The sequence below is a fragment of the Podarcis raffonei genome, chromosome 3 (assembly GCF_027172205.1).
Source record: "Podarcis raffonei isolate rPodRaf1 chromosome 3, rPodRaf1.pri, whole genome shotgun sequence".
In the NCBI taxonomy this organism is placed as follows: Eukaryota; Metazoa; Chordata; class Lepidosauria; order Squamata; family Lacertidae; genus Podarcis; species Podarcis raffonei.
In genome coordinates, this window is record NC_070604.1 from 25272040 (window position 1) to 25286479 (window position 14440).

Consider the following 14440-nt stretch of genomic DNA (forward strand, 5'->3'; position numbering starts at 1 on the left):
CAGATGTTAAGTTGTGGGTGAACATATCAGAGGACACAGTGATTCTTCAGACAGCTCTTGTTTATTCATAAGCCAGAGCAGAACTGAACCGAAGGGTTCAGCCAACCTGCTTAAATAGAGCTCAACTACAAGGCAACAGTAACAACTTTCTGTAACTATCCAATCACTGAACGTCACTTTCAATTCCTTATTTGCATATGTGGACCTGAGTGAAAACTATCTACAGTATCCCCCTGCTGGCCCAGGGTGAGAACTTCAGTACATAACACCAGACACTGCTGATTTGCAGCAGCTGGCCTGATGACAGACTTCTGGGCCAGGTTAAAACGAGGGAATTGCTGGGTTGAAGGGGATTGCTTTTGGATGGTGGGATCTGACTTTCCATTTGCTTGGGGATTAAATAAGCAATTGCATGTGGACCAGATAATGCACTACCGCCACTGAACAACAGCTGTTCCTAGGCCTACCTCTTTTTGCCATTCCTAAGAGAGTACTTTCAGATGTCAATGTAAGTACTTTTCCTGTAATTTCATTGGTGTCGTTTTCTACCCCATACGAAAATAGTAACAGGGCGTAATCCTGTGATAAAATGTTGCGGTCAGTGCAGCAACGGAACAAATCATGTGCTTTTCATGTGAAAATAAATGATCTGAGCATTATTATTTTTTAAAAAAACAACCCATGCCTGTCATCAGGGATTTGGGTGAAGAGAACATGAAGGGTGTTTCACGTATGACGCAGCAGGAAGCGTCTGGCACCATATATACACCTGGCAGGAAGCCACAGGTCCTTTCAGTCTGATAATAGTATAGAAGGTGTAACTTTGACATTTTAAAACTGAATGGTAAGACAGTGGAAAGAGACTTCACCAGAGTAGCTGGAATTTCCTGGGCTGTAGGACGTTTTAAGGCACAGTTTCTTTCTGTGTGGAGAAAGAGATCGGATAAAGCAAGTCTTTGCAAAAGGTTAGTACTGGATGTTTGAAGTAAGTGACTTTTTCAGCCTTAGCATGTGCAATTCTATACAGGTCTACCACAAAGTAAGCTCCATTGCAGCCAATGGAACCCAGTGTGGATATAGGATTGCAGTTTAAGATACTTTAAATTATCTGCTGTGTGGGTTATGAGTTAAATATTAACTTCAAAAAGCTACTGGAGCAATGTAATAATTTTTTGCAGCTTGCTGACTTTACAGTGCGTTTGCAGAACTTTGACACAAGGAAAGAGGGGAGAATTAATTGCATTTTAATCTATGAAAGCAGGACAAGTGAAAATAAAGCATGGGGCGGATTAGCCAGGGCAAACAGTGAAAGCACAGGATGAGGGAGAGGAAGGGAAGATAAAGAGTGGTTGAAATTCAGCTGGATGAAAGCAAAGAGAAGGGGCTTGGGCATGAAATGTGGTTCAGAATGGCATGTTTTGCTTTGAAGCAAAGCCACAAGTCAGAGAGGAATGTTCCCTCGTGGTGTGAGAAGGGGGATTTCATATGGTTTTCTGTTGCTGGAAGGAGTGGAAACATTGTTGGAGCTCTTATAAAAGAAAGACATTGCTGAAAAAAGCCAATTTGGAACAGACTACCATCATTTTCTGGGGACGCGGGGGGTGCTGTGGGTTAAACCACAGAGCCTAGGACTTGCCGATCAGAAGGCTGGCGGTTCGAATCCCCGCGACAGGGTGAGCTCCCGTTGCTCGGTCCCTGCTCCTGCCAACCTAGCAGTTCGAAAGCACGTCAAAGTGAAAGTAGATAAATAGGAGCGGGAAGGTAAACGGTGTTTCTGTACGCTGCTCTGGTTCGCCAGAAGCGGCTTAGTCATGCTGGCCACATGATCCGGAAGCTGTACGCCGGCTCCCTCGGCCAGTAAAGCAAGATGAGTGCCGCAACCCCAGAGTCGGTCACGACTGGACCTAATTGTCAGGGGTCCCTTTACCTTTACCATCATTTTATGGGGGCGAAATAAATGCTGTAAAAATCCCACAACATATTTTTCTGAGAATAAGCACCATTGAATTCTGTGGCCCTTGTTTCTGTATAGGCCTTGGCTGCATAAGACAGGAATCCCTAAGCACACTTTCCTCAGTGAGTGCCACTGAGTTTCATGGGACTTGCTTCCAGGGAAACATGCATAGGATTGAGTTTCCATGTCACCATTTTAATATTATTATGCACCATTATTTTAAAACTATTGCAAAATGTTCTTAAATTTAGGATTGCTTTATGCATACAACAACACCTGTTGATTTGATGTCTGTACAGCTTGCAATAAATAAATAAGAAAGAATATGTTGATTTTCTGCATACAGTGGTACTTCGGGTTAAGTACTTAATTCGTTCCAGAGGTCCGTACTTAACCTGAAACTGTTCTTAACCTGAAGCAGCACTTTAGCTAATGGGGCCTCCTGCTGCTGCCGCGCCGCCAGAGCCCGATTTCTGTTCTTATCCTGAAGCAAAGTTCTTAACCTGAAGCAATATTTCTGGGTTAACGGAGTCTGTAACCTGAAGTGTATGTAACCCGAGGTACCACTGTACTGTTAAATGCAGATAATACAAGAATGGAACATGTGCAGTTTTGGAATTTTTAATGCAAGCCAAAACAGCTAACAACCCTCCGAGAACAACTTGGCTCGCCCCTCAAGGCAATACCCTTTGCTCCTTTCAGTTGGCTCCAGCTGCAAATTTTCATGGTCCACCCAACCGCCCATCTGGGTCCAGCTGCAAACCTCTGAATCTCTTGATCTGCCAAGAAAGCATCAGCATGTGAAAACAGCTAAAGGCGAGGGAGTATTTCTTTAAGGTGAAATAACTAGATAACCTCAATGAAACCAACTTTACATGTTAAAAGAATGGCAATGCTCACAATTTTGCAGCTGCCGTACTGGATTTGGACCTTAACAAGTCCTAAACTGCCTGCAGGGGGACTGTTTGCATTGCTTTTTCTCTTACAATTACATTTAACCTTTCTGTTGTGCTGTGGATTTCATTCCAGTCTTAAACGATGCGCTGCCTGGACATGTAGAGCTGGTAGAGAGCTTTTGAGCTGTGACATGTTTGCAGAACAGAGATCTCATTCATCCATTTCTGAGGGCAATGGAAATCTTGGTGTTTGCTTTAGATTAAGGTTTCATCAGCCTTTGAGCATTAATACCTGTGACTCAGCCTCGGTTGACTTGCTTCATAGTAACTCCAAAGCCGCTGTTCTTTTCTCCCTCCTGGGTTCTCCTTTGTGTCAGGTATAAAAAGCAAGATGATGTGGCTCAAACATAATGATATTGAGCTGAGAAACCACCCTAGTCATATTGTGTTTGTAAGCAGCGTTTAAAGCAGAGTTTCCCAGCTCAGACACCATGGGAACATTTTTTAACCTGTCAATATATAAGCACTGAAGGCAAACATGTGAAGAGAGGAAGGGAGGAGGAAATGCACATTGCACATGCACACTGCTCATTCTCGAGCCAGTAAACAATGGTTTGTTGTTTCTTTGTTGTTTGAACTTGGTTTAGGGGGATGGGGACTCAACTGAGGGTGCAGTCAGATGTGGGGAATGCTGCATTTGTTTTCCTGATTATAAGGCTAGCACTGCTCTCCCAAATTCTAAGGTTCCATTTATACTGCATTACCTATTGTGTTGGACGCAGGTGGCCCTGTGGGTTAAACCACAGAGCCTAGGACTTGCCAATCAGAAGGTTGGCGGTTCAAATCCCCATGAGGGGATGAGCTCCCGTTGCTCGGTCCCTGCTCCTGCCAACCTACCCGTTCAATAGCACGTCAAAGTGCAAGTAGATGAATAGGTACCGCTCCAGCGGGAAGGTAAATGGCGTTTCCGTGCACTGCTTTGGTTCGCCAGAAGCAGTTTAGTCATGCTGGCCACATGACCCAGAAGCTGTACACCAGCTCCCTCGGCCAATAAAGCAAGATGAGCGCCACAACCCCAGAGTCAGCCACGACTGGACCTAATGGTCAGGGGTCCCTTTACCTTTACCTTACCTATTGTGTTGTGCAACTGGCTTTTTGATTAAGATACCATCATTAAATTTTAAATGGGGGGGGTTGTATACCAGAATACTGCCTCAAATTTCATCCCGTGAAATTACAACACAAAGCTCCAGCAATTTTCTGAGTCAACAGGGTTGTAAATGGTTTGTTTCTGGAAGAAAATAGCACAGAAGTGAGCACTAAACTTCTGCTAGTTTTCCAGAAGTGGCCTTTACACCCTGTGAATGATAACGTAAAATGTGGAAGTTATCAGGTAAGGAAATGTTGGGGAAACATAATAAATTGCTGTCTGAATGGAGATCAAGTTCTGTCCTGACCTACTTATTATAATTTAAAGCCTCTAATCCATGGGTAGGCAAACTAAGGCCTGGGGCCCGGATCTGACCCAATCGCCTTCTAAATCTGGCCCTCAGACGGTCTGGGAATCAGTGTGTTTTTACATGAGTAGAATGTGTCCTTTTATTTAAAAAGCATCTCTGGGTTATTTGTGGGGCATAGGAATTCATTCTTCTTCTTCTTCTTTTTACAAAATATGGTCCGGCCCCCCACAAGGTCTGAGGGACAGTGGATCGGCCCCCTGCTGAAAAAGTTTGCTGACCCCTGCTCTAATCTGAACCAGCCTTCACCAATCCGACACCCTCCAGATATTGTTTGACTCCAATCCCATCATCCCTGGTCTTTGGTCATGCTGACTGGATCTGATAGTAGTCATTGCCCGAAACATGTGGGAAGGACAGATCTAATCCATACAATTCAAGTTGTTTCCATAAATTTGTGAGCATCATTAACATAAAGAATATAAACAAGGGATTGAATTATAATAAATGTGACAGAAAACGATGCCACAATTTCAGGCCCAACAATATCCACCTATGGAGCCCATTTCAACGCTGATGAGTTTGTAGGTTATTATGGCTAATGACTTTTGAAATTTTGTGCTTGGGCACCAATATAAGATATTATTTATTTCATAAAATTTATATACCATTTGATTGTAAAAACATTGTTTACCGTGTTCTCCTCTTAAATGTCCTTGGGAAATCAGACAATTCTTCCATGTCCTTTTCCTGTTGTAACCACAAGAATACTCAGCCTTTCCATCTGTGCATAATACATATTCTCTTCGTTTTGCTCCACCTAATCAAACTTTTCAGCAAAATCGTACCTGCATGGTTGTGTACACAATTTATCTAATTAAACTTTTTCTTCTCCCCATTAAATGGCACTCATCAGGAAACCAGCAGCTTGGAAATATGTCTGGGAAACCAAAACTGACGTATTTTGAAGGCAGAGGAAGAATGGAGTCCATCAGATGGCTCTTAGCAGCAGCTGGAGTGGAGGTTGGTTGCTTATGTTTGGAAAACTCCCCTTACACCAGATTGCTTGTGAAATTTGCACTATTGTGTGCTCTGAGCTTTGAACAGGAGATTTCACAATTCACAGCTCACACTCTTAGCTATTTCTGTATCTACAGAAGAGCCAATGCAGTACCTTTATGCAATGAAAAGAACTGGCATGACATAGGAATGAAAATAACTTGATTTGTTTTCCTGTCTTTTTCCAGTTTGAAGAAACGTTTTTGAAAACAAGAGAACAGTATTTGAAGTTAATCAAAGGTAAAACTCACCTATATATGAGTTAATCAAAGGTGAAACTCACATATATAGGTGCAAACCTATATATGCCTATTCAGAGGGGAACCCCACTAAATTCAGTGGGGCTTATGCCCAGATAAGTGAACAGCTTTTTGCTACCCATGTATCTTTTTCTCCAAAATCTGGAAATACCATTTGACATGTTTGACAAATATGTCATCTGAAACGGCAGTCAAACTCCATTCATTTGTTTAAGGATAACCTTGCAGGTGGCTTGCACATGCAACTAAATCTGAGCAAATGCCTGAAGCTTTACTTATAACCTGGATTTAAGGCTGTTGACAAGGGGGTTAAATGGATTGTAACTGCACTATCAATGCTAAGTCTTTATCAGCATATATGGTGCAGCTATGATCAGTTAAACCACTAAGAATAGGCTTAAATCTTCCAGGTTATAAATGGCTTAAATCTAGGTTGGTAAGTGGATTGTTTGCTCAGATTTAGCTAGATGGGCAAACTATCTACAAGATTGTCCTTGGAGAGATTAGTGGAGTTCAACTGACTTTCCAGATGACATATTGACAAAGGGTACATGAGCAGCAAAAGCTACCATGGATGGTTGTTTCCTGGCACCTTGCGTTGCTTATTTTCCTTACTGTGGGCAACTCATGCATGCATCTGAGTTTTTATATTAAATGTTGGTGCTGTAGGTGCAGGCAATGTTTCATGAGAACATGCATCTATAGATAACATGCAGTGAGGAATGCACAGAGATTGCTGCCATTTCTCACAAAGGTTTGACTCTTAAGTCACTATTTTTATTTCAGCTAGAAGTAGGTATGTGGCTGAACTCTTGGGCTAGCTAGACAGTTGTTGAGTTTTTTTGAGAGCTGAAGGTAGTTTGAGAGAGACCTCAGCATCCATGGGTCTACACACACACATTTCTTTTGTCCCACTATTGTTACCTCTGGCCAAACAGGTTTTGCATGTTTTCTGAAACCACAAGGCAAAAGTGGAGAAGAAGCAGCAAAAGAAGCAGAACCTCTTTCTTTTGTGCAGCCAACAGTGTTTTCACACATAAAGCACAAGTCATGCTGTTGCCTCTTCTGCTCCTGAATGTCCCACATATAAAATATAAAATGTAAAATCTATATTGGTAGGAATATATTGGTAGGCATCAGGCTTGTTTACACATTTTTGTCTACTTGAAGAAGCCATGGTCCGATCTGAAAAATACAAATATTTAGGTTATAAAACTATAAAAATAAAGAAAATTTAAGCTTGCAAAACAATAATTGCCATGTGGTTAGGGTAGAACGACGTGTCAGTGTCCACTTATCCCCAGTGTAAATATGACATATCGGCAAAAGTCGGAAACTGAAAGATAATAGCATGTACACGAAAATCGATTTCAGATTATCAGCATTGAAAGAACGTATAAGAACAATTGAAAAATCTCATGCAACAGAAAATGAAAAAAAAATGTTGGAGATCTGGACGGGGGAAACATAATTAATATTCTCCCCAAAATGTGTAATATTCCTTGGTGCAAAAGATCTTTCAAATTTTATTGCATGTTACATAATCCAGGTTGCAATCCACAAGCTCTTCCTTGCAGGCAGTTTTAAATGGGCTTGAGTACCTGGGCTGTGGGATAGAATATTGTAACATACCTCCTTGGAACAATTAGCTTTATTTTGCTTGGTGTATTCTTTGGGGGTGGTAGATTATAAAATGGCCCCAGGATCTGACATTCAAATGGCCTGAGCATGTAGAAATCTGTCCAGATTTAAAGGTGTGGTTGATTCTTGGAATGCTGCAGAACCCATGGGAAGCTGGAGGTTTGAATCATATGCAAAACAGGGCCTGGGTTAGAAAATTTACTGCTTAGCAATGTTTTCGAATCCTTTTAATTGTTTTTAGCATTGTTTAGCCAAAAAGGTTCCAGGAGTGGCTTACAGATCTTGAAAATAAACAAGACAGTTCCTGCTCTCAGGCTAACAGTCCAAAAGATGTGACAGAAAAGGAAAAAGGTGTTGGACAGAGAAGAAAATAAGCAAAAAGCTGATACCAGTTCTTAGTGCTACTAGGTAAAGGTAAAGGGACCCCTGACCATTAGGTCCAGTTGTGACCGACTCTGGGGTTGCAGCGCTCATCTCGCTTTATTGGCCGAGAGAGCTGGCGTACAGCTTCCAGGTCGTGTGGCCAGCATGACTAAGCTGCTTCTGGCAAAACAGAGCAGCGCACAGAAATGCCGTTTACCTTCCCACCGGAGTGGTACCTATTTATCACTTGCACTTTAACATGCTTTTGAACTGCTAGGTTGGCAGGAGCTGGGACCGAGCAACGGGAGCTCACCCCGTCACGGGGATTCGAACCGCCAACCTTCTGATCAGCAAGCCCTAGGCTCTGTGGTTTAACCCACTAGTTTCTTCTACAAAGCCAAAAGGGGCTGGTCTCTCTACAGAACTAACATAGGAGCCCTAGCAAAGCACTTCTTGCTATGCTGAGCTGATTTCCCCCAGCTCTGCAAACTGTGTAAAGTATTGGTTGTTTTTTCTATCTCAGGTTGTGAGCTTGATGCAATCTTGTGTTAGACACTCACACAGGTGGCACCTGGGAAAGGTGAGAGAGCTTATTCAGTGAGTCGAATGTTGGACTCATTAGTCACCATAGCAGGGAGAAGTCAGCTTTTCTTCTCTGACAATGGAAGAGCCTCCAGTCTATTTGGAAGGTTGCACACACATTCCAGACATGAGATACGTTACTAAATGATAGTACTGTAGATTGAAATTTCTCTTGGCTGTTTGCCTTCTGGCAGAAAGTGAGGCCACACGCTAGCTTTGAAAGTGTTTCACTGTGGAGGAATCTTGCCACATTTCCTTAATCTCACAGAATAACTGTTTTGGAAAGATGAATAACTTTGCCTTTGCTTTTTTCCTTTGCTTTCCTAAAGATGGATACTTGCTGTTTGATCAAGTCCCTCTGGTCGAGATGGATGGACTGAAGCTGGTCCAGACCAAGGCCATCCTCAACTACATTGCGGGGAAATATAACCTCCATGGGAAGAACCTGAAAGAAAGAGCACAGTACCGTATCATGGTTCACCATACTGTACTTGATAGCTGCATTAAAAGACTCCAGTGGCGTTAACAGTGTTTGCACATGCTCACAAATTTGCATTGACTAGGAAAGAGGGAAAAGGCTGTGAGAGGCCAAGGAAAAGATATTCTGGAATATTTTGGCTTCTTGTTCTAACACCCATCCCATATGTGTGTTCATCTGGTGTGTTACATTTTATGGGTGATGTCCAGTGTTGATCACACTCAGAATAGACCCACTGAAATCCATGAGCAAAAGGCCACTGATTTCAATGGTCTCCTTGTTCTTCTATGTATGACTAACCTTGGCTTTTACCCTAACATCCTACTGTTATGTGCTCTCACTTTAGAGTGTCAAGGAGCAATATTTAGAGGTTCAGCTTCTTTTAGGATGATGGAGAGGGAACCCTGGAGGCTTATGTAAATAATGACATTATTTACATATCTAGGGAAGCAAACAGCCTTTCCACCAGCCAGTAGCAGCTCCCTAGGCAGCTATTTCTGCAGCTTCCTTGAAATAGCTCCTAGGTTCAGCTAATTCCACTTAGAAACTTCCAGTTCTCTCTCTCTAAGGGGGTTGAGATAACCGCTAAGCATTGAAATAATGCATGAGGATAGGTCAACAGGCCACATAAGTTAGACCCACCTCCCATTTTTATGTTCCTATTTTCCCAAGAAGTTCAATCTAGCAGATTAATTTTCCTTCTCCATGCCTGCCTTGTCCTCACAGCATTGACATGTATGTGGAAGGAACCATGGACCTGATGGGCATGATTCTGGTGTATTCTTTCTCCCCACCTGAGCAAAAGGAGAAGCAGCTTGCTTCTGTTCTTGAGAAGGCCACTACCAGGTACTTCCCAGTCTACGAAAAGGTATGACAACAACGATTCCCATTCGTAGCTACATCAGGGATGGGGAACCCAAAGCTGAGTTACACATTACCCAGGACCAGCCTGTGCCTTCTAGATCTTTTGGACAACAATTCCCAACTGGCAGGGTATTTCAAGGACCAGTCCTTACCCTCTCCTTCTGGGTCTTCAAGAGTTTATTTGCAGTGCCTTGTCCAACTTTATGTTACCAAATCAATGGTTGGACTAAATCGATGCCTAGGGTTGTCCCTTTTTTGTTTTCAACTTCATCACTTGATAAAGATTTGCATAGCTGGGAATATAGATTGCAGGGAGAGGGCTAGATTTCTCCCTCCAGGCATTCAAGTCCCAGCAGGCAGGTCTTCTCAGCCTTGGCTGCCAAGTGATGGCCGTTCCAACAGGCATCACTTCTGTCTAGTAAGTCTCTCTGTAAACTAATAGTGATCTCAATTCTTTGAGTGCTGGTTTTTATGCAGCCAAAATGGCATCACGCAGACATATGTGGGAGGCATCACCATGCTTTGGGGAACCCCTGAGGTTTTCGCAAAAACAAAAGCTCTTTAGGTGGGGGGGGCACTAAGGCAGTTTTTTAAAAAAAACAAAACAAAACACCTTGAAACACCGAGAAGGGGCAAAGCATGGTGTGCTGAGTGACTGGGTTTTTTTGGGGGGGGAGCCGAAAATGAGGATGGGTAGCTAGAATCTTCTACCCTGCAAATTCTGATGATTCCCTCACAGCAGGGGGGAGTGTTTCACCTGCATTATCTCTTATTTGAGCCTGTCTCGCCTGGTGCTGCCTGTAAGGGAGAGGGGTGGGGAGAGAACTATCAAAATCTGCATAGCACATATGATGTTTGAATAGAAGTTGGCCACACTATCCCAAAATTCCCCAGAAAAATTAAAAGTACATTCTTTATTTTTGTTTTCTAGGCCCTGAAACAGCCGGGACAAGAGTTTCTCGTTGGCAATCGCCTCAGCTGGGCAGACGTACAGCTGCTTGAAGCAATCTTAATGGTAGAGGAGCTAAAAGCTGATGTTCTTGCACCCTTCCCTCAACTGCAGGTAAACGGTTGGTCGAGCGCGTTGCGCATAATTCTGCTCTTGTCATGTCTCAGAATGCGTCGGTTCTGACCTCTGGATTGACGTGTGTAGAATTCAACTAAGGCTGAACTTGACCCTTCTTTCTTTCTTCTTTCTCTCTTTGGCGATCACTCGTAGCCGAGTAAGATTGTCTTCCATAAACACAGTTTTAACAATGAGTCCGTAAGTGACTGTGGAGGCCAATTCTGGATCCACACGTCCTTCCACAATGGGGACATTGGTTTCTGGGTGGGAGTTGATCACCGTGTGGATTTGCCAAGCGTGCCTTCGTCTTAGCACGTTTCTCCCTTGCATCCTGAGTTTGAGTGTCTTCAAAGCCCATGGCACCTTTGGTAAAGGCTGTTCTCCAACTGAGGCGCTGGCCTGTGAGCACTCCAGTTGGAGAACAGCCTTTACCAAAAGCTTGACCCTTACACAAGGGACTATAATGATTCCCTATCTGGGCAACTGATACCAGGAAGCTGCCTTCTAGAAAGTCAGACTGTCAGTCCATCCAACTCAGTTTTGTCTGCGCCAACTCGCCAATTCTCCATAATTTCAGACAGGGGAACCTCTGAGCCCCACTTGGGGATTGAACCTGGAACCTTCTGCATACAAAGCAGAGGTTGTACCATGGATTTATGGCCCTTCCTGCTCCTTCCCTGCTCCCTCTCAGCATGTTGGCTGAAGGACTCTGGGAGGGTGCAGTGACCTCTCTTTGCTCATCTTCCTCACACACACACCCAATCTTTAGGCAATGTGCTGTGACCATGAGTCATTGATTTTTACAGTGCTTGATTGTTCAAACAACAACAACCCTCAAAGCTGTCAACTCAGTGGTGTTGATGTGATGAAGCGAGCCAAGGGAGAAACCAGACCACTGTGCCCACCTTCGCTCCCCACACTTCTCAAGTCCTGCTGCTACCTTGACACAGTGGCTCTCTGACACTGTTCTTGGCAGACTGGCAAGCCCTAAGTGCCAGTGGTGTAGCATGGGTTGCTGGCACCTGAGGCGGGGCAAGTGTTATCCCCACCCCCTGGTGGACTGGGCAGCTGGTGTGGGGGCACATGCTGGGCTGTGTGTGTGTTTGCACAGAGCCTGCAAGGAGGATGAACGGAGCCCGCCTCCAATAGGCTCTTCGCTGGCTGCTTCCATCCACCTGCCCTCTAACCCAACCCACCCACTGCCTTGCCTCAGCTGCCAGGGCTCTTTGCCTGTCTTGAGGGTGCCTGGTTGTGCCCCCTCAAACATGTGCACCCCGGTCCACAGTCCCCCTGCCTCCCCCAAAGGCACACTCCACAGAGCTGCTTCCCTGTGCACAATCCCCATCTTGTACTATTATGTTTGCGTCTCGAGGCCCCAAGACCCACCCCCAAAATAAATACACACAGACACTTATATTAGTTTAAGTTTTTTGGGCAAATTCTGGCCACAACTTTATTGAAATACAATCACGTGAGTGGTGTTGGCTTAGGCATTGACTCCCCACTATAACTGACTCCACCTCTCAGGGTGATCGACCAATGGGGTAAACCAAATGAGGGAGCAAGGTCGATGAGGACCAACCAAAGCTCACCCCTGGGTTCCTGTGGTCCTGGCATGGCCCTAGCCCCTCAAGCAGACTTCAGACGAGATCCAGGACTCCCAGATTCCTTTAACGGAATACCCAGTTCCTGGAGGGGCAGGTGATGGCCGCACCTCCCCTCCCCACAATCCAACTGAGCCAATGCCTAACCACCACCTTACAAGTTGTGACGATTTGCTAAGGGGTAGGCGAAAACCAAATGGCTAAAAGCCAATCTGCCAAATGGAAAAAATTCCTACCCAGCCCCTGTTCCAAAACAGGTGACCCAAACCAAAGCAAGGCCAAGTGACTCTACCTAAACTAGGGAGGGTGGGCGGGTGTTCAGCCGTGCAAATGCAAGTGCCCCACTTGCATCACACAGCAGTTTTTAAAGCCCCTGGGATCACACCACCTACTGGCTATTGGCTAAAACAGCCTGGCATGATCCCAGGGGAATGTCCAGGACTTCCTGCTGCTTCCTCTCCCCCATCATTTTAACCCTGTCAGGTGAGCTCTTGGATCCCGAGCGCAACCAGGACCCTCTGTTATGAGGATCCCATTTACTTGTTTACAAGTACTGGCAAAGGGGCAGCAGGGGTTGAAAGAGGTCATGGTTAAAGGATCGATGCCAGCTGGCAAGGCAGCAGAGAACACCAGGTTGGTGGCGTCAGAGATCAAGAAGGCAGCTGGGTGAGAGGGTGTGTTTCTGGTTCAGAATTCACGAGGCCGGCAAGCTGCTGTCTGTTCTGAATCCAAGTGTACGGAGTCATTTGGATTACTTCAGACCTTCTGCCTGAAAGGGTTTCGCGCTGGTTTGTACATGAATTGGACCAGATTATCTTCATTAGTGCTGTGAATCAAGACTGGAGTAGGGATAGATGAATCTGTTAGATTCAAGTTGTCTCTGTTTCTCAGTTTTCCAATCTCAAGTGGAGTTTGCTACCTTTCCAGGTTTTTTTCACCAGGTTTTTTTAGTGCGCATATTTCTTAACATGGAGATTATTGTATCCAGTGCAGTAGCCTAATACGCCCACCTTTGCAAGTGATTTCCCCTAATAGAAATCATTTGGGGAACTCATCGTCACTCACAGTATATGCGATTTTTGTGCACTTTTCTCTAAAAATTCCATTTTTGTGGAGGGGAAAAGTTCATTTGGAGAAGCGCATAGCAAAATGCAAAGAAGTGCAAATGCTGAAGGACAGTTTCTTGTTTCGTGGAACATGAATTATGCTATTTATCCTTAAAATGCAAATTTCTCCACTATCCTTAGGACAAATGGGAAGAAGTGAAGTTTTTCGGGGGGGGGGCAGGTGGCAGCAGGAACATGTACTCAGGAAGATACACCCTAGGGAAGTTCCCACATAGCTCCAGCAATGTGCCCAGAGGCTTCCACTTATGCAGCTGATTGCAGCATCTGGTTTCCATATCAAAGAAGTGGACCTTTTTGCCAGATTTAGATGTTGGCACCACAGACTGGGATCCATTCAGGGGGGAGCAGCAACCAGACCATGTGGATATTAGCTTTTTTTATGGGCAGGGCAAGTCTCTCTTTCTGATGATTGCTTTATATTGACGCAATTCCTTTCTAAACAGCTCTTCAGGTTGTATTTTCAAAAATCCTTTTAAAAGGATGTTGCTCTGTGCTCAAGAAGCTATTCTGTTGCTTAGGGGGGGGACTTCTATGCTTTATTTGTTCATCTTTTGCTCTAGGCTTTCAAAGCAAGGACAAGCAATCTTCCCACTATAAAGAAATTCCTGCAGCCTGGAAGCCAAAGGAAACCGCCCCCTGACGATGCATATGTCGCAACTGTGCGTGAAGTTTTCGCGAGTGAATAAGAAGCATTGAATCAGATTTTTAAGGCTACTTGCCAAAGTCACTATGACTGCTGAAAACCAGTAGGCCTGTAAATGAAATGATTGTTACCTCTCATGAAAAAGCAAAAAGTGACGATACGGAATGTTGAGCAGATGCTGTTTCTGTGCATGGGGGTAAATTGATTTAAAGTATGTAAAGTGCTTGCATTAAAATATTCAACAAGAGTGTGTTTTCTTTTGTACTGCAAAGCGACACGGCTACTTATTTATTTATTTGTGCAAATATTTATAGCTTCCCATCTAATGCATTCCTTTTACTCAGAATGGCTCACAATAGTATTTTTTAAATTTTTTTTAAAAAAACCTTGACATCCACAATAAAACAACTATATACAGTGGTACCTTGGGTTACATACGCTTCAGG

The 14440-nt window shown here is 44.1% G+C and overlaps 1 protein-coding gene across 1 annotated transcript; it reads left to right on the forward strand.

Moving 5' to 3' along the window:
• Positions 1 to 808: 808 nt before the first annotated feature.
• LOC128410093 (glutathione S-transferase-like) lies at positions 809 to 14241 on the forward strand. The gene is made up of 7 exons (XM_053380824.1): positions 809 to 965; positions 5224 to 5330; positions 5555 to 5606; positions 8542 to 8674; positions 9417 to 9558; positions 10486 to 10617; positions 13912 to 14241. Exons 2-7 carry the CDS (start codon positions 5244 to 5246, stop codon positions 14035 to 14037), a joined length of 672 nt encoding a protein of 223 aa, XP_053236799.1. The 5' UTR covers positions 809 to 965; positions 5224 to 5243; the 3' UTR covers positions 14038 to 14241.
• Positions 14242 to 14440: the final 199 nt, after the last annotated feature.

What these genes read in the sequence shown, in the direction of transcription:
- LOC128410093 (XM_053380824.1), top strand. Translation starts at nt 5,244, where the DNA reads ATGTCTGGGAAACCAAAACTGACGTATTTTGAAGGCAGAGGAAGAATG. An exon ending in TAGCAGCAGCTGGAGTGGAG is followed by an intron (nt 5,331 to 5,554) that starts GTTGGTTGCTTA and finishes GTCTTTTTCCAG; the next exon opens with TTTGAAGAAACGTTTTTGAA. An exon ending in ACTTCCCAGTCTACGAAAAG is followed by an intron (nt 9,559 to 10,485) that starts GTATGACAACAA and finishes TTTGTTTTCTAG; the next exon opens with GCCCTGAAACAGCCGGGACA.